A 27,038-nucleotide genomic window follows, 5' to 3' on the forward strand; every position below is an offset into this window, starting at 1 on the left:
GTGGCAGTGTGTTGCCATTCGGCAAGTGTCATTCTTCAGATTTAATCAAAATAACTCGGTTATTTAAAAGCATTTTGTTGCGCTCCAGTGCGTTTCCCATTCGGCAAAGCTATTTACCTTTTCACCTGTCTGTTACTGATTAAGAAACTAAGCGATTTAAAAACAGTAAATGCAGTCCTTAGTAATATATTCTTTTTACTTTTTAACTTGATTAATTTAAATAAAAATGCATTTGATTCATAATGTATATAATTAATAATTTTATGAACATTTTAAAATTTATGTAAGACATTTTTGATACAAAGTTGTGCATTTTCTAAAGAACACCTTTCTTTGAAGTGTTGTGTTACAATTTAAAAACTTATGTGATTCTACTTTCTTTTCTAGTTGAATTCATGTTAATGGTTTGTAAGAAAATTTTTCAGTCTTATGTTTATTACCCTCATTCTATCTTGCCTTTTACGATATTATCGTTAAGCTTCTTTCTTGATCTTTCCAATTTTTTTTAGAAAGTTTCATCAAATTTTGTAGCATGGGTAGAGCGGGTAAAAAAAAAGGAATTTTGCTATAGAAATAATATATGTGGTGAACTGTTACAGAGCACTTTTTGTGTCTCCTGTCATCGATACAATAAAAACTAACCAAAAATGACAATCGTTATTTAAGAGAACATCAGTATTGCCAATATATACTAAAAATCTAATATTCCAAATATAATATACATGGGCATGAGGGGATTTGAAAGCAATATATACTCTGCTATTTTTTTATTCTTTGTATTTAATTGTTAAGCAAAAGATGCTTTTAAGTGATGAAAAATAAAGTGCTTTAAAACCTTTAAAATTTTCAAAGCATTAAAAAAAGTAATTGTTTTATTGAAGAAATTATACTATGAGTTCTCGTATTTACTAAAGCTTATTGTATAATTTATATTGCCTCTTAAGTCTAATAATAATTGAAAGTTATTATTAGAATATTATAAATTAGTATATTTAAGAATTGTTTAACTGAAACAATTGGTTAAATTAATGTAATAAAAAGCAATATTTTTGGTTTGTTATTAAAATTATTAAACTGTGTAGGAAATCATAGGATCTGGACTCAGTACAATCATTATATGCTTTTGTTTTTTTACTTTCTTGTAGGATGTAAAAAGGAAGTACTGTAATCGCGAGAGGTTTCAGGCAGCATATTTCAACGAAAATATCCATTTTGACCGCTGTCGAATGCATTTTAACGATGTTTTTGCGTGATATCTGTACATAAAGACAGAATAAAAGACTCTTTTCCTCCAAAAAAAAAATATAAAACTGCCTTAAAATGAATTCTGAAAAAGTTTTTCGCGGCGTCTGTACGTACGTACGTATCTCACATAACTCAAAAACGAGTAGCCTCAAAATGTTCAAATTCTGTGTATAGGACTGCTATAACATGTAGATGTGCCCCTCGTATTTTGGTTGCAATCGGCCGCACCAAACGTATATAAATATATTTATATATATATTTCCACTCTGTTACCCGGCTCAGTGATCTCAGTTTCTTTACTCTTATATGTTTGTAAATTGTGCATTTTTTGCTTTAAAAATGATTGAATTATATTGTTCTTATCTTTCGGTTCAGGTTTTTATGCCTTTAGTAAATCTGCATGCAATATTTTTAGAGTTATCAACAATTTAAAAGTTGTTTAAGTGCGACTAAGCCTAATTATTTTGCGATGGTGGCCGTGTTTATTTACATTTGAAACTTTTCAGAATAAGGGATTTGTTGCCAATCTAAAGAAACTAAGCTTCGCAACAACAAAGATAACGGCTTCTTTTATTATTGCGAGTTAAATCATGTTTAATCCATTCTGGAATGCATTCGAGGAAATAAGTTTTTAAGATTTACTTCGTAATTTTTAATATAAATATTTTGAGTTTTTATGTATTTTTGCCTTGTCGCGAAGTGAGAACTGAATTAATTGAATGAGAAATACTGAATCGTCTGTGAAAAACTGTTTCTTTATTGTTTTATTTTTTTAATTTCTTTAATAAACAAAAATACAGTCAAAATAGTGGACTGTAAGGGGAGAATCGGCTCCAGAAACGGCTAACACTGTTTCTTGCTGGGGAAGTGATGGCAAGGGTTTTCTAGGACAGTCCTGAGATTATCTCAATAGATTATCTTGAAAACGGAAAACCATTACCGGAGCATATTATGCAACGTTAATTGACAGGCTGAAGTCAAATATTACGGAAAAACGGCCACATTTGCAAAAGATATAAATTTTGTTTCACCAAGACAGTACTCCATCTCACACCTCAGTGGTTGCAATAACGAAAATCGATGAATTATTATTCGAACTACTTGAATACCCGCCCTATTCGCCAGAACCAGCACCAAGTGACTTTATTTTGTTCCCTATGCTAAAAGAAGCACTTGGAGGACAAAGCTTTTTGTCAAATGAGGAGACATTACAGAGATAGATTCAACATATTATTTGGGAGGGTTAAATGGATTGAGGATCGCTGGAAGAAATGCATAGGAGTCTAAGTCGAAAAATAAAGGTAATTTTGGAGAAAAAACATTTTTTTTCTCTGTTAAGCCGGAAACTTTTCAGACAGCTTACTTAGCCCTCCACTCGAGAACCTCGAAGATTTAATTTTATATTTTTAATTTGATTTTTATTTATTTTTGTGCTAACTTAATTAAATTTTGATTAACAAACGCAGTGGTTTAGAAGACAAATACAGTTTAAGATATTTGTGTTTCAAATTTAATCATATAAGAACATGTATAAATTTGAATATCTTCGAAGTATACTTACTCGTTGCATACAACCAGGTGTCATAATTAGCAGTGGAATTTCGTCAACAGCATTTTTTTTTTTTTTTTTTTTTTTTCGTAAAAGACAGCAGAATGGCACATTGATGTTAATTGCTGCAAAAGAAGAGTATTAACTGATTACGTTTGCTTATCTTGTGGTCGTGGTTCATGATTTTGAATTGAAATTATAGTGACTGACACCTAAAGTTTGTTTCTAGATAAAAGAATCTGTTGTATTTAATGTAATAACATAATGTTGTTAAATGTACTAGCATTGGACAATTAAACAAAAAAACCTCCTATTTTAAAAATGCATATTTTATTATAGTTTTTGTCTCATTGTTTTTGCTTACATGATGGTTTCAGGGTCAAAAAATAAAAACTCTTTTTTGAGGTTGCCTTCCTAAAACAGTAGTACGTCACTAGTTATTAAACAAATTAAAGTAAATAGAGCCCAGACTTTTCTTACCACCTTAATTAAAAACAATAATCCAATAAATTCTATTTTAATTAGAGATCATTAATTTGGCATTCAAATTTTTCCTTAGCGATTTTTATACTTTATTCATAACTTGATTTTTTCTTCGTTTTATTGATAAGTGAAGCGTGTGGAAAACAAAAATGATCAGGGAATTAGCATATTTTTTAAAATAATAAAATGCAACAAAGATTTTATTTTTAAACTCAGATTTGATTCTAAAAATAGCAAGCAGAAAATCTTTAAAAATTTAATCTTTAGAATTTCATCATCAATTGTTTTTAATTACGTGAGCAAATATTTAAAACGTATTCCCGTTAAAAAAGATAAAAAGTCTCTTAAAACATATAATAATTGATTGGCATTTTTAACACTCAGATCAATCAGCTGAAAAAGAATTTTAAAATCTCAGCGTTTAAATGATGAACGTGGTAGCAAATCCATTTGAAGTATTACAGTGACTTTTAGATAGTAATGCCATCTAGCGGTATGAAAGCAAAATGTGACAAATTTTTCTATCTCATTTCATGTCGTTGCTTAACGATGAATGTAGTAGTAGACAGTGAATATGAAAAGAAAATTAACTCTGTTACCCCAGAACAAAGGAATTGATTAAAATTTAAATTTAACAAGTATTTTCAAAATGTAAAGCACTTGAAGCTAGTTCGTAACTTAAAATATTCGTGAACCGAGACAGTTTCCCCATTGGAATTAATGCAAAATGAATTAATCTATTCCCGGATCCCAAATGATTAAAGGGGTATTTCTAAGCAATCAGTGTTCGTAATGCAAACCAATGGATTTTAAAAATGAAGTGCATGCACAATATTTAACATAATAAAGTTAGGAAAAAAAACGAATACTTCAATTAAATTTTACCGTATCTCTACGAAACGCTGACAGTGTAAGTAGAAAACGATGAAGAAGCCAAAGATGATAAATGCTACTGTCTGAAAAGGAAATCCTATTTCGTAAAAAATATCGGCAAGCTGATGTCATTTTGTGCTCTTTTTCATTTTTCTTTCTCTTAACACAGCTCGCCTTTACTTGAGAATGCCTTTGTCCCGTTAAACACTTGTCCACTGTGACTTCTTCCTGTCTACACTTTAAAACGTTCTTACATGGCATTGTCAGATTGTTGCAAATGTTTATGCTATAGCTTTCTACTACTTTAACAGGGTGATAATATTCAATAAACATTTACACCTTACTCCATTTTGCAGAAATTTCGTGGATCAAACTACTAGGAACATCCTCTTTTTCATCTTTATCTGAAAATTCTTTCTCCACTGCATTAACTACATTATGAAATATTTTTTGTTTCCGGCTTATTTGTTCGTATGTCAAAACCTCATTCGTTATCCAAAACATGTTTTCGTTTGCAAAATCTGTTCGGGAACCGTTTTTTTTTTTTTTTTTTTTTTTTTTTCGTGATCCAAGGTTCTTTAATGCAATGAAAACATCATCAATGAAAACGTACTACTATATTTTGTATAACACAGTTGTGTTTCCACTTAAAAGAGATTCAGTTTACAAAAAGTAAAATCTACTTATAACAGACAAACAAATTACTTCTTTTCTTATTCTTTGCGCCACAAACCTTTAAGCATACAAAAAGAGTAAACATTTACTGTGAACACAGCAAGCTACTATTATTATACATCAAACTACTATAACTGTACCAGAAAAAATTGACTCCTCAACTAATTTTCGGGTGTTGCAGCTTTACCTATCAAAAATTCACAAATATTCCTGACTTGCAAATCCTAACTTTCTTTTCTTGGATTACTTTTTGTTTGCCGAAACTTTCATTGATTTGCTTTCAAAATTAATCCTAACGCCTTGCTCATTTTGGAGTGTTGAAAGAAAAGGCGATTTCCTTTCTAATATTTCCTTACATTTTTATATTATTTTAAAATAGAGAAATAAATATAATTATAAAATCATTGGAAGGATATTAAATTCGAAATACGATACATTAATTATGCGTAATTTATTACTCAAATCCATGACAGGCATAGAAAAAAACTTCACCGAGTTTAGAATTAAAGTAATTTCATCTTAAAAAATTACAAAATCATTTCTACGTGCTAAAAGGAGGTAAGAAGTACATTCGCGGGCAGTCATCCACAGGCACAGTAGAGCTGCGTTTAAAATCTTTGGTTTTCAGCTTTCGATCCCTTCCAAGAAGTACTCCTGACTGGTAGCATATGACACCACACTAACCGGCGGGTTCCAAAAATCCAAGAACACCAAGATCATCAATCCCGATAGCGATCGGAAAACTTATCTCACGAAACAGCAGCTTGTAAAGACGCAGAGGGCCCTCTGGAAGCAATCTCTGAATGAGAACATAAATCTCTGCAGGGCTATAACAGAGGTACAGGATTTTAACATACAATCTATGCTTTACATTGGAACATTACACGCAAATTGTCACAGAGATGGGAAAAAATGGACAAAGTACCAGAACTTCGCTTATGGATTTACAGGTTTTACTTCGTCACATTACTATTCTAGCGCAACATACATCAGGGATTATAGTGCACCCGCCTCCGGAACCAGCTCAGCAAGAAATCCACTACACAGTGTGCAGCGTTCTCACCTTTTTCCAACTGGGCTGCCCATACTTGTTGCTGGCCTCCTCAAACTGTCAAAGTCGAAACGCTCTAAGTCTTTTAAGTCTGGAATTTATCCTGATCATCATTCAAATGGTAATATAATTGGTATTTTATCACCCATCACATCATGGTCTTTTCTTCGCCGCGTCAAGACTCCTTAGAATAATAGTCCTGCGCTCAATTAATCTTTTTATTGTATTTCTTCTGCTGTTTCCTTTTATTTTCTTTTCACAATCTTTCCTCGTTTTCCATCAATGTTTTTCCGATTGAATCCTTCATCTAATTACTAATTAAAACTAACTTCTGACGCAATCACGCCTTTATCATCTTACATTGGTGCGTGTATGCCATGTCACTTTTCTTCAACCCAGTTACCAGAATACAAGAATTACGATTGTGCACCATACCTTCCATCGTTGTACTTAGAAAAAGTAAAAAACATATTTTTAGACTCTCCTTCGCAGCAGGAGACTCAAGATATTAGTCGACGCGTCCCTTTATAAGTAATAGGCTTTTCAGATAATCTGTCTGCATTTTATTTTCTTATCATTCCAACGGCAATTAAAAAAAATAAAGTGACACGATGTTTAAACAAGGAAACTTTTTCAAAGCCTCCGCATATCTAACCTTCAACTAAGACTCCCCTTTCTATATATTTTAACTGTCCCTGATTTTAGACTTAGGTATTATAGATTACTCTATCTATTTTAACAATCACGCGCAAAGGAAGATTTTCGTTCGAAATAATATACTTTCCTTTGCACTGAGATCCCAATGCTCTAAAACTATTTCGCTCATTAGAGCGACGGGAAGTACTTCTTTCTTACGCTATGGACACTTGAAGGCAAAACAATCTTTTATCCCAGCGATTCTCAACTGATGGTACGCAAGAGAAAAATAGGTAGTACGCAAAGAAACAAAGTCTTTTTAACTATTAAATTCAAAAATTAAATACCCCAGCGCTGTTAAAGTGTTATCTCTAACACTAGTAGACTTATGTGATCTGAGCTATGTTCAGCGCCAAAAACCGCTCATAGACCTTGGGAAAATAACCCGTTTTTATTTTCACAAATGTTCTTTTAGTCGTAGACATAACAAAATTTGTCATAAATGATGTTTTTAAGGAGTGATAGAAATGGATGTTTTAATTAATAGAAAATAAAAATAAATTCCTATAAAAAGATAATAGTATCTCGTTAATTATATTAGAGTTGATCGATTTATTAGCATGTCTGCACTTTATGGCGCTTTATTTCCGGGCTCATATTGCTCTATTCTCAATTAGAATATTTTTTTACGTCGACGTGCTGTCTAACAGCAGGTATTTTGTCTTCTTGTTACTTTGTATTCCTTATTTTTCTACGCGATTCGAGAATATCGTCGTTTGCTTTTGAAGAACTCGTAATATATTGTGCATTTAAATATTTGTGAAAAAATAATAAAGCAAACCTACATTTCTATAATAGAAAAATGGCTAGGATTGACTAAGCGGAAAAGTGATGATTCACATGTGATGGATCCAGGACAATCTACTAGCACTAAATATTGAAAAGAAAAGAAAAATTGTTTATAGAAAATACAATGAAAGCTAGTTATCATTTGGGTTTACTTGGAATGAAGATAAAATGGACCTTCAAACTTCAATGTGTTGTTTCGGTTGAACTATTATTCAATCAAAGTATGGAACCATCGTTTCTTAAAAGATATCCCGAATCTAAGCATGCTAATTTAAAGGATAAATTTGAAGAATATTTTAAAAGGAAATCATCGGCGTTCAAAAATAGTAAACAAATAACGAATGGTTTTTGTTATTTCAAGTGAAGAAGCTTTGGAAGCTAGTTACTTAATAAGCCTAAGAATTGCCAAGGCTAGGCAGGCTCACACTATTGGAGAAAACCCTATATTACCAGCAGCTAAAGATGTCGTTTTAACATTATTCAACAAAAAAGTGGCTAATGAACTTAATAATATTCCATTATCAAATGATACACTTAAGTCAAAGAATTCTTGAAATGGCAAATTCCATAAAAGAGGCACTTATTCAAAAGATAAAACACAGTGAGTATTTCGTATTGCAATTAGATAAAACGAACTTAGTTCAATTATTAGTTTACATACGTTTTGAAGAAGAAAAACGAATTGCTAAAGGCTCTTTATATTGTGAATCTCTTCATGATACAGCAATTGAAAGCGAAATTTTCAAAGCAATTGTCACTTTTATGTCTGAGAATGATATTCCTTGGAATAAATGCATTTCCGTATGCAATGAAGGAGCTCGTGCTTTGACAGGAAGATTCCGGTGTTAATTCTCAAATAAAAGAAAGTCGCACCTGAAACTAAATTTACTCACTGCTTCATTCATCGTAAAGATTTAGTAGCCAAAATTATCTCCAAAACATGAGCATCCTTTTGAATCAAGCTGTGAAAATTGTTAATTTTATTGAGAGCCGTGTTTTAAATTCAAGAACATTTACGATTTTATGTCAAGAGATGGGCAGTGAACATGAAACGCTTTTGTTACATTCCGAAGTAAGGTCCACAGGCGCATTTAGCATATTTAGCTCATATTCTTGAAACGTTGAATGAATTAAATTAGGGATTACAAGGACAAAGTGATAATTTGTTTACCATTAAAGATAAAATAAATGCGAGGTTAAAAAATTTGAGCTAATAATCAATAAATTGCATTATAACATTTTAAGTTCTTTACCCCTTTTAGAAAGGTCTTTTAACCGAAAGTAATTTGAAAATGAAAGGAGAATTAGCATCCGACATTAAAAATCATTGTTTTTCATTGATAAATAATTCAACATGTATTTTCCCGAGGATTATGAAAGCGAAAATTGGATTAGAAATCAATTTTGTTCAAAAGTACCTGAAATTTTATCTTGTGAAGAAAATAAACAATTGACAGAAATTTCCTATGATCGAATACTAACTGAAAATTTCAAAAATAACACCCTTATTAACGTTCGGCTGAACCGAAAAAAGAAATTAAAGACATTTCAAATATAGCTATTAAATTTTTATGGCCTTTCTGCGAAACCTATTTGTGTGAACAAAGATTTTTCTTCCACGTTATAGTTGAAAAATAAGTACAGAACAAAATTAAAAGTGGATCTTTATTTACGGTTAAAAACTAAGTGAAATAAGGCCAGTCATAAAGAACAGGCCCGAATTTCGCACTAAATTTTAGAATTAAAGTATTATAACTTAAATTTTGATAATTAAAATAATAATCAATTTTCAATCTAATATTGTTCTCGTCTGTATATTTAACACAGACAGAATTATAGGTTGTACAAATTGTAAAATATTTGTTTAATATATCTGTTGAGAAATTGAAAAATAATCATTGTAAAATGTAATAGTGGTACTAAAGTTTTTCAATTTTTGTTAATATGTTACGCGTTAGTAAAAAGGTTGAGAACCGCTGCTTTATTCACAATTATTTTTTTTTCTCTCTACGTTTCTTAATAAGAATTATTAACATTCCCTTTCATGAAATTTAAACAAACAGACTTATTTATTAACCTTCGCTGAAGTTAGATTGCTAAATGACAGTTTAAAGCAAAAAACCTCTACCTGATTTATCTGAAACAATCTTGTATAAATGAATAGCAGTTTTAAAAATTAATTTCTGTGTAATAAAATAATAGACTTTTGTGTAACGGAAATTATATAGAAATTAAACTATCTGCGTCACAAAATTGCCTCTCATGTTTCGCAGATAAATTCTCTCTCGAATGAGTTATTTGGAAGTAGGTTATTGCTGAATGTACATTGAAATGAGTTATTCAACATCATCTAGGAATCAATTAGCTGATTTGGGATATGATTTAGAAATCAGTTAGCATTTCTTTCAAGACAAGACATTCTTTTCCCTTTTCTATGCTGCCAATTCCCAAATAGATTGTTTTCGATTTTAAAGCTATTATTTGTGAGCTCTCTGGTAAAATTTTTATCTGAACTAAGATTCGAATATAGTTCTTAATATACTGAAAACCCTCCTGTCTTCCATGTGAAAACGAAGCAATTTTAATTTCATAGGAATTTCCTCAATCACATAAAGAAGTCTTCAGCAAATGCAACTATTATTTCTTAATTTACTTTAGTTAATTTGTAAATACACTGTGCTCGTAACCAATGAGAAATTATCACATCTCTTCCTGTGTGTTGTCATGGTATATGAGATTAGCATGTTCACTTGAAAGTCGGAAAATCCTCAGCTTGAATCCTGGTAAGGCCATGTTTGCTTTATCACAATTTTTGTTCTGAAAGAACTTTGTCTCGACAATGGCACTCGAACTAGAATATGGCAGATTATAATAAATCTCCTTCTGGATTTGGAAGACTGGTCCCATGCCTCTCTCCAGCTGCCCTTTAAGTGAGTGGATAATAGTATAAGGAATTATCGCATTCCCTATGCAAGCTCTCGTGGGACAAATAATTAATACTCCTATTCGGTGACGGAAAATCCAAGATCGGAATCTCGTCCACTGCATACACAATTTTTCTTGTTTCTGGTTTAGAAAACGTTAACAGACTTTTTAAGCTAAACCGATAGGTCCAGCTGAAAAAAAGCCCATTACTTGCTCACTTTTTGCGTAATTAAAATTTCAATTTTATTTATTTCTGTGCTTCTGAAGTTTCAACCTTCTCCATAAGTAAGATATTTTATACAGTTAATATTCATCATGTCTAAATCCTTATTACGTGATTTATTGATGTTTGACAAACATCTTATTTTCGCGTAATTTCAGGGGAGAAGCACATGTCAGCACCGACTCTCATCTTCTGCTACCCGGAGCACGAGTTCTCGTCACTGCGGTCAGACGGACCAGAAGACTGGAGTAACGAGGATGCCTCGGACAGTGATCTTGATGATTTCTCATTCATCGAAAGGTATCGGTCTTCCCTTTGCTGCCGATGGTGGAGGCCGAAGCAAGCCAAATTAAAACAACTCGTTGATCATCGTTATTTCCAGAGAGGAATTTTGACAGCCATTCTTGTCAACACTCTCAGCATGGGCATCGAATACCACAACCAGGTAAAACGAATCTTTTCTCTATTCTCGTCCATATACAGAAACTACATATTGAAGCCATCCTTGTTTAATTTCTTGATTTAATTAAAGCATAATTTGTATTGTAAATCAACTGATAGCTGACTGTTAATATCATGAGTTGCATATGGCTAATAATTTCGTATTCTCTGGTCCTAAAAAGTAACCACAAAACTATTATTATTGACTGTAGGCTTCATGATATGTTTAATGTTTTGTGCTTTCGTAAGGCGACGTACGATGCAAGATGCACAATGCATGTATTTTGTAGGTATAACGCTGATTTTTGTTGTTTGACTTCTGAATTAGCATGTATACATGTTACATATAAAAACTGATTTTGGTCAAACTATTGTTTCGCATAAACAACCAAAAAGTTATCATTATCTTACACTTTAAGAACATAAATTCCTTGATGCTAGTAAATCTATTTAAAACGACATTTCAAGTTATTTTCTTTTGGTACTATTCTATCTGCAAAGCTAATTACTTAATAATTTGAAGCTAATTACTTTAAATAATTTGAAGTAAATACCAATATCTCGAAATCAGTCGGGTTTATTATTTCACGGTGTATTCCTTAATACTGATCATATTAGAAACACTGCGCTGTTTGAAAGCACTTCTTAAACTTCCCCTCGTGAGGAAGCATTTGTCTTTGCAAATCTCATTTTACTTTGATTTCTGATATATATGTTTCTCGTGTAATAGTTGCTTTCGCATTTGAGCATTTTCAGCTAAATTTTTAAAATTTTAATCTATGGTTAGCTAACGAGTGTCTATATTCGCGAAATTATTCGGTAGTATAAAATCAGTATAATGAATAAAACTAGATTGGTAAGTATCAAAATATATTTAACGGAATGATGATATTAGGTATACAGATAAATGATTTAACAACGAAAGAAACATTTTCAATCCAAAGGGATTTTATTTTAACTATGTATAACTATTTTGACCCGTCAGGAATAATAGCAAGTATTCAAGTATGTGAATGCATAAATTGAAATGCCCCTTATTCGAGAAGTAAAAAAGAGTTAAGCCTAGAAGAGTGCATTTTAGACTGTTAAGGGAGTTTCTGCATTTGATATCAAAAAGAAAGTACAAATTATAAAAAGCAGAAAGCTAGATAACAATTTTATTCTGTAACACAGTTTTCTGAAAAATAACCAAATTTCGTCCAAAAATACTGCCAAACAGGCTGAAAATTACAAAAGGTGTGGCAAAATGAAAATTAAATTTCAAAATTGATTGTGTACTATTTCAACACAAGAACAACAGTACAGTCTCTTCGCTTTTGTGCGATTAGCTTTATTTTTCAGGAATTTAATCATTTAGCGAATTTTTTAGTTCCCTTAATGAATATCTTCATAAAACCTTAAGCAGCAAAATTTCTTCCGTAACAGAATTCCGAATGCAATGACTAGATTCAGCAATAGCATTTACTTTGGGAGTTCACCAGGAGCCGAGCGATAAAGTCACTGAACACTGGTAGTTCGGGCTTAGGAGCGATTCCAGGCGAACGGGATGGCTGCATGAGTGTTTTCATGGCTTTCCTCGTGTGTAACGTGTGTGCGAACCATATTTCCTTGGAAAGTTCTCTACGAAGGCATCTTTTCCTTAGGCAGATAGCCGTTGCGTGTTTGCCATCATTAAATCTAAACCATCTACTTTGGAAAATATCAAAATATTCTATGGTGTCTCAAAAGGAATTTCCAATTTTAAATCTCTTAAAAACGGAAAGAATAAAAAAAAAATAACGTTATTTTAGCTTTTCGTGCTTCAATGTCTTTCGATAACTGTCGTCTGAGATTTATTTGCAGCACAAGTATCCGCGAGGAATTTGAAAATATAATTCTGATAACTTTTTCTGCATATAAATAAATTTATTTGCAGTGCAGATGCTGTATTTTATATTTTAAGTATTGTATGCTAAATTATTGGAAATAATGTCTTATAAGCTATTTTATAAGGTCAGGGCCAGGCATTTTTGTACCAGTTAAAAGTTTTAAAATTTCCTCTTAACCATAAAAATTGTTGGTCATTAAAATCTGCCATAAGATTTTATTTGTAAATTTTTTACCTCGGTCGTCTGTTCGTTGTTGCTTAATCTTTTAAAGCAAGGAACGCGATAAATATCTATCTAAAGGAAACCTCGTAAGATGTTAAACGATAAAATATGAGTTGCAGTTCACATATGTTTTAATAGATATTTAATATTAAATTAATTTATGATTTTTTTAATTTTGCATCGTGTAATTTTAAATTAGCTGTATAAAAAAGAAGATTTAAAATTTTTTGAACTTTTTTAAGGCTTATTTACATATTAAGGGCACAAATTCTACTTATGGTTCCTCAATTCCTTGCAGTAATTGACATAGATTCTCAATAAAATTAAAAACTCTGCTTAAATAATAGTATTATGCTTGGATGACATTCATTGCAATAAATTATCTATTAAAAAGAATTCGTTTAGAATTCGTTTGTTTATTACAAATAAAAGAAAAAGTGGACAAGATTAAAATCTGAATTCGTTAATGGTTATCACAAAACAGTGCGAAGCAATGCAAGGTAGGTGGTCTTTTGTTTCTAAGTACAAATGCATTAATTAGCATCTATTTACTCCTTCTGGGTTTTTCAGTCTGAAACAAAAGGTATTCAGAAACAAAGAATTTGAATTCAACATCTTCCTCAAGCTTCTAGTTGAATAATCGATTTTCATTGTCCTTTTCGTTCCTCAAAAAGCATGAGATTAGTTGATGCATTCTTTGGAAGTCTTTTGTCTGTTGTCGAAAAGCCGAAGCGTCAGAGCAGATTCTTTGAAGTACAACATAAAGGCCTAGGAAACCTTTGAATGACAATTCATGTCAAGCTATTTGGACACTGATTTCATTTCTCCGTGTATGAGCTTAGACTCTTAGCAACCCCATTCCAAAAAAAAATCGCAGTTATTTTGGCAACTGAAACCTCGTAATTTCTCTTTTGGTAGATTAAGGTAGTTTTTATCTAATCATTGCTAATACTCGTTTTCGATATAAATGGACAGGTTTTAAAAGAAAGAGAATATGAATATTTTAGTAGTGTCTGGAAATACTGTTCTTATGACATCCACATATATTAAATTTCTTTTAGATACTGAAACAGAAGCTGTGTTTTATATAGATTATTTTGTTATTGTTTATTTTGATTTTTTTAATATTTTTTATTCGTTTAGATTATACCACAAATTTTCAAAAATTTCAGGCTTAAAAAAAAACGTGTATGTTATTGGTGTTGTTTGGCATTTACCATAATTAAGGAACACCTGAATAAGAAATGAAACAAATTTCTCAGCGGATCTCTCAACATGCGTACACGCAACTGTATTTTTATTTCGGCTGAAGCTTAAGTAATTCGTTCTTCTTCATCCATATTCACTTTGGTATATAAGCATCGTTTTACTTTCGTGAACGCGAGATCTAGTGAAACTTCGATGCTAAAGTAAACAGTGGAGAATCAGTCGCTACTGTATTCTGATGTCTGCAAATTGATTGCCTTTTTGCTGCAGCTTCGCTACCATGCCAAATGCGTGAAGGGGGCCTTTCATAAAAATAATGCGTGGACTCCGAAATCTCTACAAGCTGTTGTGCAGTCATATGGGGGAGGGCAACTGAGGTTTACCACCACAGGCCATCTTTAAGGGGCTTATCATTGAGGCCGAAATAACCATCATGCGTTCAATTAAGGATTACGAATTAGTCAGGAAAGAAAAATTCTCAAGATTTTAAATAGAAACAATTTTAATTGAATTCAATCTTTTGAACTCAATTAAAAGTTTTGAAATGCATTTTTAATTGAATTCGAGAGATTCAAAAGATAATTTATCTGCGGTTTCATTTGAAAATATCTTCACAATTAATAACGCTATGAAACCGATTTAATTTATGGTAATACGCATGTTTTTATAAAATCAGTCGTAATATGACATTTCAGAGTTATAGTAGTTAATTCTGAATGAAGCTTTTAACAGCTTTGGATTTTATTAGCAAACCTCACAGCTATTGCTTGAAGTTAAACTGCTGAAAATCAATTCTGAGCATCTTCTGAATCTAATTACGTAGATTCCACAGGCTTACTCAAATTTACTGACATTTGCAGAGATTTTTGAAACCTCTGACTGCACAAATGCAATCGATGTTTCAAATCCCTTTTCGTTCCATCTTAAATCGAGGCCGAAACGTTTCTAATATATTAGTATTTAAGAATGCTATTTACTTAAGCGCATTAATATGCTTTACTTTCATCTCTGTAAAAATAAATGAAGAATATGTAATAAATAATGAATAATATAATAAATAATTAAGTAATGAAGAATATGTATGTATGCAATGTTCCTAGCATTGTAAAAAAAAAGGCGGCACCTAGAGCCATCACACTTTGAACATACATATTCCTCTGTCCGAAAAGCCCAAATTTTGAATTTTTTAAATTTTATTCATATTTTATGCAATTTGATAAAATATCTTAAATTATCAGCTAATATGTGCGGAGTGACAAAAATCCCATGACTGGATAAAACCAATCAGATGATTAAAAAGTAAAATAGCAGAACGAAAGTAATATAAGTATAGTTGAAAAGATCTAAAAAAAAAAAAAAAAAGCCGAACCATATTTCATTCTCCGTATTTAATTTTTAAACAATGAGATGATTTCATGCTCAGGAAAAAGAAATCTTATAAAAACTTTTGCTTCATTTCCATTCTTTTCTGGACATAATTAAAAATAGTTTTTATATTAAAAAAATTATCCGTTTGCGCTTGCCTAAAACAGTTATCATAAAAAACGAAAACATATGATGATATTGTTGAGCTCTGTTACTCTAATTTCATGGTTTCAGTTAGTAATTAATAATAATAGGGATAAGAAATGTATCTATTGTTTTTACATCACTTGGTTTGCTACAGTCTGTTACTATAACATGGGCACTTCAAGGCCGTTGCGAGCCTTTCCATTTGCGATCGTAATGCGAGTCATCATTACCATTTATTTTCTCCACCTCACCTGAGATTGTATTTCATGTCAGCTTTCATCCACACGTTTTTCATGAAGTGAAACACACTAAACGGAGAGGAGGGAAAAAACTTAGGGACTCATACCGTATATTGAAGCTGTCGTTCTTCCAATGGTTACGAGGCAAAACGGGAGGCGGAAAATAATCTTGAAATTCATAAAGTACTATTAGTAGACTATTAGTAGACGTTAAATTTAAAAGAAAAATTAAATATCTTACGCTTTGCCTAATGACAAATGACTGGCTTTGCAAGATTAGAATATTTTATTTTTGGCTGTAATAACGCATTTCTTTTAAATCTCTGAGTTTTCTGATTAAATTTGAAACATAAATAGCTTAGCATATTCCAAGTGGCAACACTTTTTTATTAAATGTAAACATAAATATCCTTTTGTCGATCCACATTATTTTTATCGTCGAGTTTGTTTATAAAGCCATTAAATTCGTGCGGAATATGAAATAAATAAAAAACAAATTCGGAGTTCAAAATTCGAGCTTTGTGTTCGTGTAAGAGATCACGTGTGCTCAACCCTTGGTGTCTGCCGTTTTTTCATAATCCGAAGAGCATACATACATACAGATGCTTCATTATTTGTTATTTCTTTATTATTAAAAAGAGAGGTATGAAGTGAACTGTAGTAATCGTTAAAGCTTATTATATAATTTCTTTTGCATTTAAAGTCTACAGTCGTTGAATTGGAAGAACTCATTAAATTAATGTAATAAAAAAACAATCCTTTTGATTTATAACAAAAGCTATTAAATCCTTTTTTCAAATTTCACTAGCTGGATTCGTTAAAATTGTTACATATGTTTTCTTTTTTATATTAATTATTTTAGGCAGTTGGCCGTGCAAGTAGCTATTTTAGTAAATACAAAATGCAATCCTGTAAATCATTATTTTTAGCAGGAAATATTTATGAAGACCGTTACAGATGTTTAGTTGGTTTTAAGCATCTGTAACGGTCTTTTTTATTTTTTTATATTGCAAAACTTTCTGAAATATGATACGTGGTGTAAATGTATAGGTACACTTATGTATATAATGTGTATATATATATATATTTAAATTTAACAAACATTCTCTATTCGTAAAAAGTCGATTTAAAGTTAATTAAATTTTTAATGAAATTGAATTACAAATTAATGATTAATTATTGCTGCGAACTAATCTACAATATCATTTAAATTCTGAGAGCATATGTATATCAAGTGCAAGTATCAAATAGAATTAATTTTAATTTTGAAAAGAATTTTTAAATATGATTTTAATTAAAGTAAAAAATTTATTGTAACAGTCTTAATTTATTAAAATATATATATACATTTATATGCAGAATTATTATCATTATTATTATATATATAATAATATATTATTATATATATAATAATAACTCTGTAAACAGCTTGATGATTCTTTATTCGACATAGATAGAATGATGTCTCCTTGTATTAATCTGGCAAGATGGTAGCGCCATAGATGCATAGAAGGAAAACTTTCAGAGTCGCCATAGATTCAACATATAATTTTATTTCTTGATAAGGACACATATTCTTCTTTATGGGTATATCATATTATCATTATGGGTGCAAAATGCATACCACAAATTCACACAGCTATTCACATCTTTACACTATGGACGAAAACAGAATGAATGATACACGCTAGCAGATCAAGATGAAAGCGTGAAAGTAAGTGCACAAAAAGCAAGTGTGAAAATAGTCGAAAATTTCTTTAATCTGATTGTAAAAATAATATCCGCATTGCTATGCTTACTTAAAATGGCATGATGCGGATTAATTTTGAGATAATATAAACAGTAGTAAATTTTAGGACAGAAAGGAGATGTTATCAAATTAAAATAAGAAATAAAAAGCATTATTATCAAACTTCACTTACTTTATTTCACATTTTACATCTTACATATACAGGGTTCATAGGAAAGTCCCTTTAACCTGAAAATTCTTGCAAACGGAGAGATGTTTTTGCGTGACATCTGTATGTAAGGACATAATAAAGAACTCTTTTCCCCCTAAACGAATTATAAAACTCATTTAAAATTGATTCAGAAGAGATATTTTCGTGGCGTCTGTACGTACGTATGTATGTATGTATCTATGTATCTCGCATAACTCAAACACGAGTAGCCTTAGAAAGTTCAAATTTTGTATGTTTAACTGCTATAGCATGTAAATTTGCATCTGCCTTTTTGGTTGCAATCGGCCGCACCAAATATATATATATATGTTACTCGGCTCCGTCACCTCAGTTTTTTTTAACTCTTATTTGATAAATTGCGCATATTTTGCTTTAAAAATGATTGATTTAATGTTGTTCTTATCTTCCGGTTAAGGTTTTTATGCCTTTAGTTAATGTATACGCAATAGTTGTAGAATTATCAACCATTTAAAAGTAGTTTAAGTGCGGCAAGTCTAGTTTTTCTTACCATAACAGCCATATTTGTTTACAATTGAAACTTAGCAAAACAGTGAATTAAATGTTGTTGCACCTTCAGTGTCTTTTTGCCGAGTGGAACCAAAAGGAAACTTCTAGTTTTGTGCACCGAAAAATCTGCCTTTTTGCCTGCTGGCGGAATGGCTTGTTTTTGCGTAGAAACTCTAATTTTAATTGTAAAAATTGTTTTAACTGTATTTGTTGTCTTATATTTTTCCATATCTTTCAATTTTTAATGAAGATATTTTGAGTTATTATGTATTTTTGCCTTGCCTCAAAGTGAGAAATGAATTAATTGAATGAGAAATATATCTGTAATGAAATTCGAGAAAATAAGTGTTTCGTATTAGCAGCAAATGTTGTCGCCAATCTGTCTGGGACAGAGGAGAATGTTGACGAGTAGTGCATGCGCATTAGGTAAATCGTCTGAGAAAAACTGCTTCTTTTTTTATTTGTTTAATTTCTTTTATTATAATATTTATTATAATATTTGAATAAAACATGTGGCAACGATTAGATATTTCTTCAGATGATGTAATTTTTGTGCATTCTGAGTTGTAAAATGAAGGAGATGTAACGCTTTTAAGTGAACCTAGCACCAGAGTGTCGATATGGTAAATAAATATAGTGAATTTTAAAGACTCCATTTATTATATTATGGTTTATGCGCTATCTACAAAATAGATTTAATTCAATTCAATAAGTTTAAATGAAATGCAGGAAAAATGTTTATAATTTAATATTCCGTAGAAGGAAATCATGTAACGTGCACATCAGATTTTTTCAGTTCCGATTTGCCATGCCTATCTTCCAAATTTAGCTACTAGGGGGCGCTGCTGTCGTTTGCATTAGGTCGGGAGCAGTCGTTTTACTATACCGTTACCTCACTCTCATATCTGTAGCTCTCTCCATTCGCAAGAATTTTCAGGGTAAAGGGACTTTCCTAAGCACTTTGTATATTTATGTCTCACATATATGATATATAACTGCATATGTGGAATGGAAGTAATAAATGAAAGTAAAAAACAGTTCAAAACCTAATTCAGCTGCGCGCTGAAAGCAGCAACAAATGGTGGTAATAATGTAAAATCAGTTAAAATAAATAATACGTTTAAAATTCACCCCATATTATTGCATATGCATTAAAATCATCAGTAATGTTGTATATGTGTACAAATATTATTACTTTATAAGATATTTCTCCCGCCTTCTTAGCATGCCTTCGTAGTGTAGCGGTCAGCACGCTCGACACGTATTCGAGAGGTCCGTTGTTCGATTCCTAGCCAGGGCATTGCTTATTTTTCACACCTCTTGCTTCAAAATAACTTAATGTCTCTACAGTGGCGCCCGAACTAAAAGGCGATTAATCATGATTCTTCACCACCAAGATTTGGCAATTGGATCCCCTAAAACCCTAGTCGCCCTTTGAAAAGGGGGAGTATATAAGTTATTTCTCCCGCCTTTTCAGCATGCCTTCGTGGTGTAGTGGTCAGCAAGCTCGACGCATATTCAAGAGGTCTGTGGTTCGATTCCCGGCGAGGGCACTACTCATTTTTCACGTCTCATGCTCCGAAATAACCTAATGTCTCTACAACTTCTTACTAGATATTACTGCTAACCAAGAGATAATGATTAAATCAAAAACGCTAGTATTTTAGCTAACAAGTAGAATATAAATCAATAGTGAAACGAAATCAAAATAAAATTATATAACAAATAGTTGAAATTTCATTAGGCTCTTTCAACGAGCGGCCGAAAAACTTTCAACAGAGCCTCGATTCTGAAGTATATCTGAATGATTTTCAAAACAAAATCATGAAATAAATTATAAAGTGCAAATAACAACTACATTTAAAGTAATTTTAAATAAAAATTCAAGACCGTTAACATTTATCTAATATTGTAGAGACATTAGGATATTTTTGGAAGCAGGCAAGATGAAAAAAGAGCAAACGCCTTCGCCGGGAATCGAACCACGAACCTGTGAAATACCTTATAATATTATAAAGGAATTTTATCAAAATTTTAAACATTTCGGCATGAGTTCATGATATAATTTGCTCCGACGTGACATTAAGCAAATCACAATGTACAAAAACTGAACAATTATAAAATTAAAATACTCGAAATTAGAAACCAGAAAAAATATTGGACAAAATAAAACTAATTTTATAAATTAAAAATTTTGGTATTTTTCGGTTTTGAGGACCATAAAAATTCGCCAAACTATTGTTGATGCCAGTGCTGCCAAAAATAATTACGACAACCCTAACGCAAGAAAGGAAGTATAATAGTAAATAACTATAGTTAAAGATTATTGTTTTAATTTGGATGAAAGGTTGATTTCATATAATACTTTTTTATTATTATAATTTATATAAAAAAGGCTAAGCATGACTGAACGGATTCCTGCATCGCTATTTCGCTACCGAGTTATCGCTAAACCATAATATCATCTCGTTGGTTTTTCAAACATAATTTTCTATAATGAATGATGACTTTTCTTTGACAAAATTCTCGGTAAAGTGCAGAATCGTCCACTTATTTGTTTGGCGCATTTTACAAAGGAAAAAACAATTGGATTTTTGTCAATTTTTTTTTTACTTTTTAAGTGAAAATTGGTCGATGTGTACATAGATGAAGTCAAGGGTGTGCGCAGTGCCATTTTTGTGCAATTCTGGGATATTTTTGTAAGTGAAAATAGGTTGATGTGTAGGTGGATACCGAGTATGCGCAATTCTTAAAAACGCGTTCTTAAAGCAATTCAAAAGTTGTTAAATCCATAGGATATCAAAAAAGTATTTAAAATCAAAAAAGGATTTAAAATCTAAACTAGTATTTTAATGGCGTCTTAAGAAATATAGAACTATCTAAACTTACGCAATTTGAAATCAGCGCGTACGCTAGATTTGGTGCGCTGTTAAACGTGCGCATTTGTTAGATTTGGCACTTTTGCCCAAACATTTTCGCTGCAGTTTTTTACGGTCCACAAACAATAGTACCAAAATTTTATTATAATTATTCAAGTTAAGAAATAGCAAAATTCTAAATAAATGTTGCAAAGCAAAGTAATGAAGTTCCAAATTAAATTATTTCATATTTATTAATATTATAAATTAAGTTATTCTATAAGAAATTTAACTAAAAGTAAAGCAAATAGGGAACCTCAAAGATAATTTTTGCATAAATGAAAATTTCCAAAACTCAAGGTATAATCTGCTCCGACTTGAGTATACAAATATATATATATATATAGTAATAACAGTATATGTATATATTTATATATATATAATAATAAGTATATTTATTATTGGATTACTTATATATGTAAATAAATAAGTATACACGTTTAAGGCAGCAATAGCTCTTTGCAGATAGTTTTCATATTATTCAGTCATAAATGCACTCGCAAATAACTATACTTATAGAGATTGCATTAAAATATAAAAGATGATATGGGCTTGTGCTTTTTGTGCTTAATTATGTATATATAACTTTTGTGTAATTTACCGTTTTCATTTTCCAGCCAGAAGAACTCACCTTCATCGTAGAAGTGAGTAACTTGGTGTTTACTGGAATTTTCGGTTTTGAAATGTGCCTCAAGATACTTGCTGAAGGGCTGTATGGTTACATCAGCAGTGGCTACAACGTATTCGATGGTGTTATTGTGATACTCAGGTATGTTTGAGAAAAGATAATACAACTCATTACCACATTTAGTAAAATATGGACATTTTCTCTAGCTAGCGTTCTCTCTAGTGTTCCTTTTAAATCAAATGTATATGTGAATAATATTACAAGTCTTAGTAATTCGAATACTGTAGATTATGAAAAATAATTATTGCACGTAAATTATGGAAACAATTATGCACACAGACTTGTGCACGGAAATGTAAAGCATTATACTATTATTATTAAGCTAATGTATAGATAAGAAGGCTCATTAAAAACTAAAATTTGGATAAGAGAGCTTAAAAGAATTGTAAAATTGAAATATAGTTTCATATCAAAATAAATGCTCTTCAGCTCCATAATATAAGAATTAATTAGATCAAGAAAATCTTATTCAGCTAAGTGATAAGTCGAAATAAAGTTTTATATACAGGGTAGTTCAAAACCATAAGTCAAAATGTAAAAACAGGTAGAGGGGATCTAAATAAGCAGATTTTGTATAGGTGTGATTTTTCATAGATTTTATAGATTTTGTATGCGGTAATGCCGTGTTGAGCCGATAGAGAGCGCTAATGAGTACGGTATATAAAAGCGCTGCGCTAGCTGAATGCCGACATGCATTTCATGTATGGGAATTGCACAAGGAAATGCATTAGCTACTTAAAGGATGTACAGGGAGAGAATCTTGAGAAATGTCTTACCTGATCTTTTGGTCGATATTCCTACAGTTCTTTTCAGACAAATGTGGTTCTAGCACGAAGGAGCTGTAGCTCACTTCAGTCGGAAAGTTAGGAATCACCTGAACGCTGTCAACGGCCAGCATTGGATAAGACGGGGCGCGCCAGTTTCCTGGTCCCCGCGTTCTCCTGACTTGACCTGCTTCGATTTCTTCTTTTGGAATGGGTCCCGTCACATCTGCAGAGAAGGTCTTGTTGCCCGCCTGCCTGTTGCTGCTGGGGATATGTGCTCGACATGCCTAACGTCTATTCTATGTACGCTGAGCCAATCACAGCCACTGTGAACCTTGTATGGCTGTTGGTGGCCGCTCTTTCAAGCACCTATTGTAAACTGTTAATAATATTTTTTGTTTTGTCTTTACTTGTCTTTTCACTTTCCTGTGATTCTTACTTCTTTGCGTACTAGCGCTTTAATGCTGCATTACCGCACACACATTCCTATACGAAATCTGCTTATTCAGGTCCCGTCTACCTGCCTTTACATTTTTGACATATAGTTTTGAACTACCCTGTATATATACATAAACAGGGTGCTTTATTTATACATAGGGTGTTTTTTATTAAACTGACGCTACTCAGATTGATCTATAGCTCGATTTATTTGGTAGAGAGCTAATGATAACATGTGAAAAAAATAGTACAGTAAGTTGCTGATAGGGAAAAATGTGATGCTCTTCTAATCTACACAGTTGAGAAGAAGACAAATCAATAACAAGGAAGAAATTTCAGTGCAACACCACTTTAATGCAGCAAATGAACTGCCCGAAGATTTACAAAGATGATATTTAAGTGCACCTAGCACTTTATTCAATAAAAGCCCTTCCTCGGCGAAGGTACATCCTTCTATTGGGTCATGCATGATATCCTGCAAGAAACATTCTCGATGATGAACGTAACATTCTAGAGTCATCAGGTTATTTCAAAGTAGGAAACGTGAAAAATGTGCAATGGCCTCGCCAGGACTCGAACTTGGACTTCTCGAATACGCGCCAAATGTGCTAACCGTTACGCCACTAAGGCATTCAGAACAGGGAGAAAATACTTTATAATATAGCACCAAGAATGCTCAGCCCAGCCCGTGATATGTTGTCCTTTAAGGTCGTCTATGTCGGGACCCCAACAAGATTGACCTTGAACTTCTAATAACCCCATAGGAAAAAATCACATGAGGTTAGATCTAGAAAGCGAGGAGGCCATGCAAGTCGAAAAAGGCGCCTGATGTCCTTTTTCCTTCTGTAAACGGATGGTGCAACAGCCGCTGTACCGACAGAAAAATGTGCTCTGAGTAGTTCCATTTAAAAAAGAAACACCCTGTATATAGTAATGCATCATATAAAATTAAGATGTTTTAATAGAAACTGCTAAATTGGCTTTTTTCTGTTATTGTTGTAAGGAAGGTAAGAAACAAGTGTATGAAAACCCTGATAAGTTTCAAAATTTCTATTCCGCATTTTCGTGTCCGTCGAAAACATCGCCGACGAAACAACTCAAGGCGAAAACGACGTGGCACAAAACATCGTGGAAGAAAATAAAAGGAAAGAGAAAACATCGCAGTTCTAAAACATCGTCGTGGTACAAAATATCGTCGTCGAAAATAAAAAGATTCAAAAACTTTGCAGATTAAAAACATCGTCGTCGAAAATATAGTCGTAAAAAATAAAGTATCATCGCATGACGACAACATCGCAGACATGCGTTTTTCAGGCTTTAATAATTGTGAAAGGGTACTCGCATAATGTATTGTGAGCGCAAGTTTGAAAGAGGAATAATTTTTACTTTCATATTTTTAATTCATAAATATTTGATGGAAATGTAAAATGGAAACTAAAGCATAGAAAATTAATGCAACTTCTAGCACTTAACAGAATTTTAAAGTAGTTAACTACTACTCCTATGGCATTAATAAACTAGTTTTTTATAAAGTTTTACTGGTAATTTTTCTAATCTGATATTCTGATACAGAAAAATTATTTCTTTTCTGTTTAAATTTCTTGTTTTTTTTTTTTTTTTTTTTTTTTTTTTTTAATTTATTAGTTAGCAAAAAATTTGAAAAAAAATTACCCTTCTTTCCATCTTGCGCTCACAAATCATTATGCGAATATCCATTTACAATTATTAAAGCCTGAAAAACGCCTAAAAAATTTGCCCTTTGGATACTTAAGATAATTATTATCAGCAAATTAAAATAATCAGAGCGAAAAACGAAAGATACCGCTTGTCTGAGGAATATACAGCTCTATTACTATAAGGTATCCGATTATAAAATTTCAATTTTCATTAGATGAAATAACATACGAAAATAACCTGTTTTTAAATACTGCAAGTCAAATTAAAATATTAGTTACGAAATTCTTAAAACTTGTCAGCAACAAAGCAGACAGACAGAGCAGAGAGAAGCTTGTAGAGTCATTAGGTATCTTTTTGAAAACAGACAAGATGAAAAATAACAACCACCTTCGCCGGGAATCGAACCACGGACCTCTGGAATACCGGCTCAGCGTGCAGAACCACTACACCACGAAGGACGCTAGGAAGGTGGGAGAAATACCTTATATACTCCCCTTTTTAAAGGGCAACTAGGGTTTTAGGGGACCTAGTCGCCAAAGCCTGGGTGCGAAGAATCATCATCCATAACCCTTTTAGTTCGGGCGCCACTTGTAGGACAAATTAGGTTAATTGGAAGCAGAAAAGATGAAAAATTAACAACCGTCTTCGCCGGGAATCGAACCATGGACCTCTGGAATACCGGCCCAGTGTGCAGAACCACTACACCACGAAAGACGCTAGGAAAGTGGGAGAAATACCTTATAAGCTCACAAATAGAGAAGAACAGCAAGTCAGCGAACAATCGTCAATAATCATAAGTGGTAATTAAGAATCACACCTATTTAAGCCTAATATCCACATAATTAAAAATTTTCATGATTTTCTCGATTGGACGGAAACTATCACGATGAAAAACTCACAGGAAAGGAAAATCGGCACAATCCTTTTTGCTGTAATTTATTCTTTAATTTTATTAAGAACTGTAACATACTATCTTTATATATTGTCTCTTTTTATAAAACTTATAATTTTATGTCAAGAAATTATGCTCGTTCTGAGAGGATTTTGTGGAATAATTTGATACGATGTTTAATTCCAGTGTTATTTTGTTAGTTATAACATAAAATATTTGTCATTTTTTCCTAATCTACAGCATAGTGGAACTGTGTCAGAGCAGCGGGAGTGGTTTATCTGTGCTCCGGACATTCCGCCTTTTAAGGATATTGAAGCTAGTTCGCTTCTTGCCTGCTCTTCGGCGGCAGTTAGTCATCATGCTGAGGACCGTCGACAACGTGGCAGTTTTTTTCGCCCTGCTTATACTCTTCATATTCATTTTCAGGTAAATACAATGATTCAGCTCTTCTGAGCCATCACTGATTGAACACAACTTTTGTAGTTCATAGTTTTCAAAAATCTTTATCCCTGAATTATATGTATGATATTTTTAAATGCTTTATACACTTATTTATGAAATATGTATGTTCAGATTTTAAGTTGTAAAGACGAAAAAGGTAATTTGTGAGAGAAGAAAACACATTTTTAAAAAAATAAACGACATTTGAATTTGAAACAAAAAGTATTGTTCAGTAGAAAAACCAAGTTTGAACTTGTAGAGTTATTTAGTCTATACTAATACAAACAGAAACAACGTTTATTTTCTCCTTCCTGGGAACATCAGGTATGACGATATTACTGACTCCTATTATTTCTTCTGTTCAATAAAAACAAAAAGCAGTTCTTCGAGTTTTGAATCGATTTCCAGTTTATATTCGTTTTGTTTTGTTTTGTTCAGTGTACGTTTAATATTTCTCCCGAGTTAATTAGAGACTGGAAGAAGTTCGGAAATTAATGACATGTACATCGCACTAAATTGAGCCATTGGATCATCATAACAAAGAAACCAAGTTTACAATATCGGCAAGCCTTAGACATGAAAACACTGCTTACCTGTGTTTGAAAGAAGATAAAAAAGCACTCTGATTTAAATATTTTTCTTTTATTTTATTTTGATACAGTCTTCTTACAAATCTCATTTCGATTTGATTTTGATAAGGCTAATGAATGATTTAAGCGAATTGTATATATTCTGCAATAATTTAGTACATAATT

The 27,038-nt window shown here is 32.0% G+C and overlaps 1 protein-coding gene across 3 annotated transcripts in view; it reads left to right on the top strand.

The window, feature by feature from the left end:
- The window catches only part of LOC118190875 (voltage-dependent T-type calcium channel subunit alpha-1H-like), a 401,335-nt gene that overhangs the window by 207,498 nt on the left and 166,799 nt on the right, over positions 1-27,038 (top strand). For all 3 annotated transcript variants that reach the window (XM_085815548.1, XM_085815546.1, XM_085815545.1), the window contains exons 9-11: positions 10,668-10,954; positions 22,001-22,152; positions 26,083-26,268. In XM_085815548.1, coding sequence (XP_085671674.1) covers positions 10,668-10,954; positions 22,001-22,152; positions 26,083-26,268 — 625 coding nt within the window. The remainder of the gene's footprint in view (positions 1-10,667; positions 10,955-22,000; positions 22,153-26,082; positions 26,269-27,038) is intronic.

The sequence above is a fragment of the Stegodyphus dumicola genome, chromosome 4 (assembly GCF_044657685.1).
Source record: "Stegodyphus dumicola isolate Sdum_Otavi_A_Nest chromosome 4, ASM4465768v1".
NCBI classification, from domain to species: Eukaryota; Metazoa; Arthropoda; class Arachnida; order Araneae; family Eresidae; genus Stegodyphus; species Stegodyphus dumicola.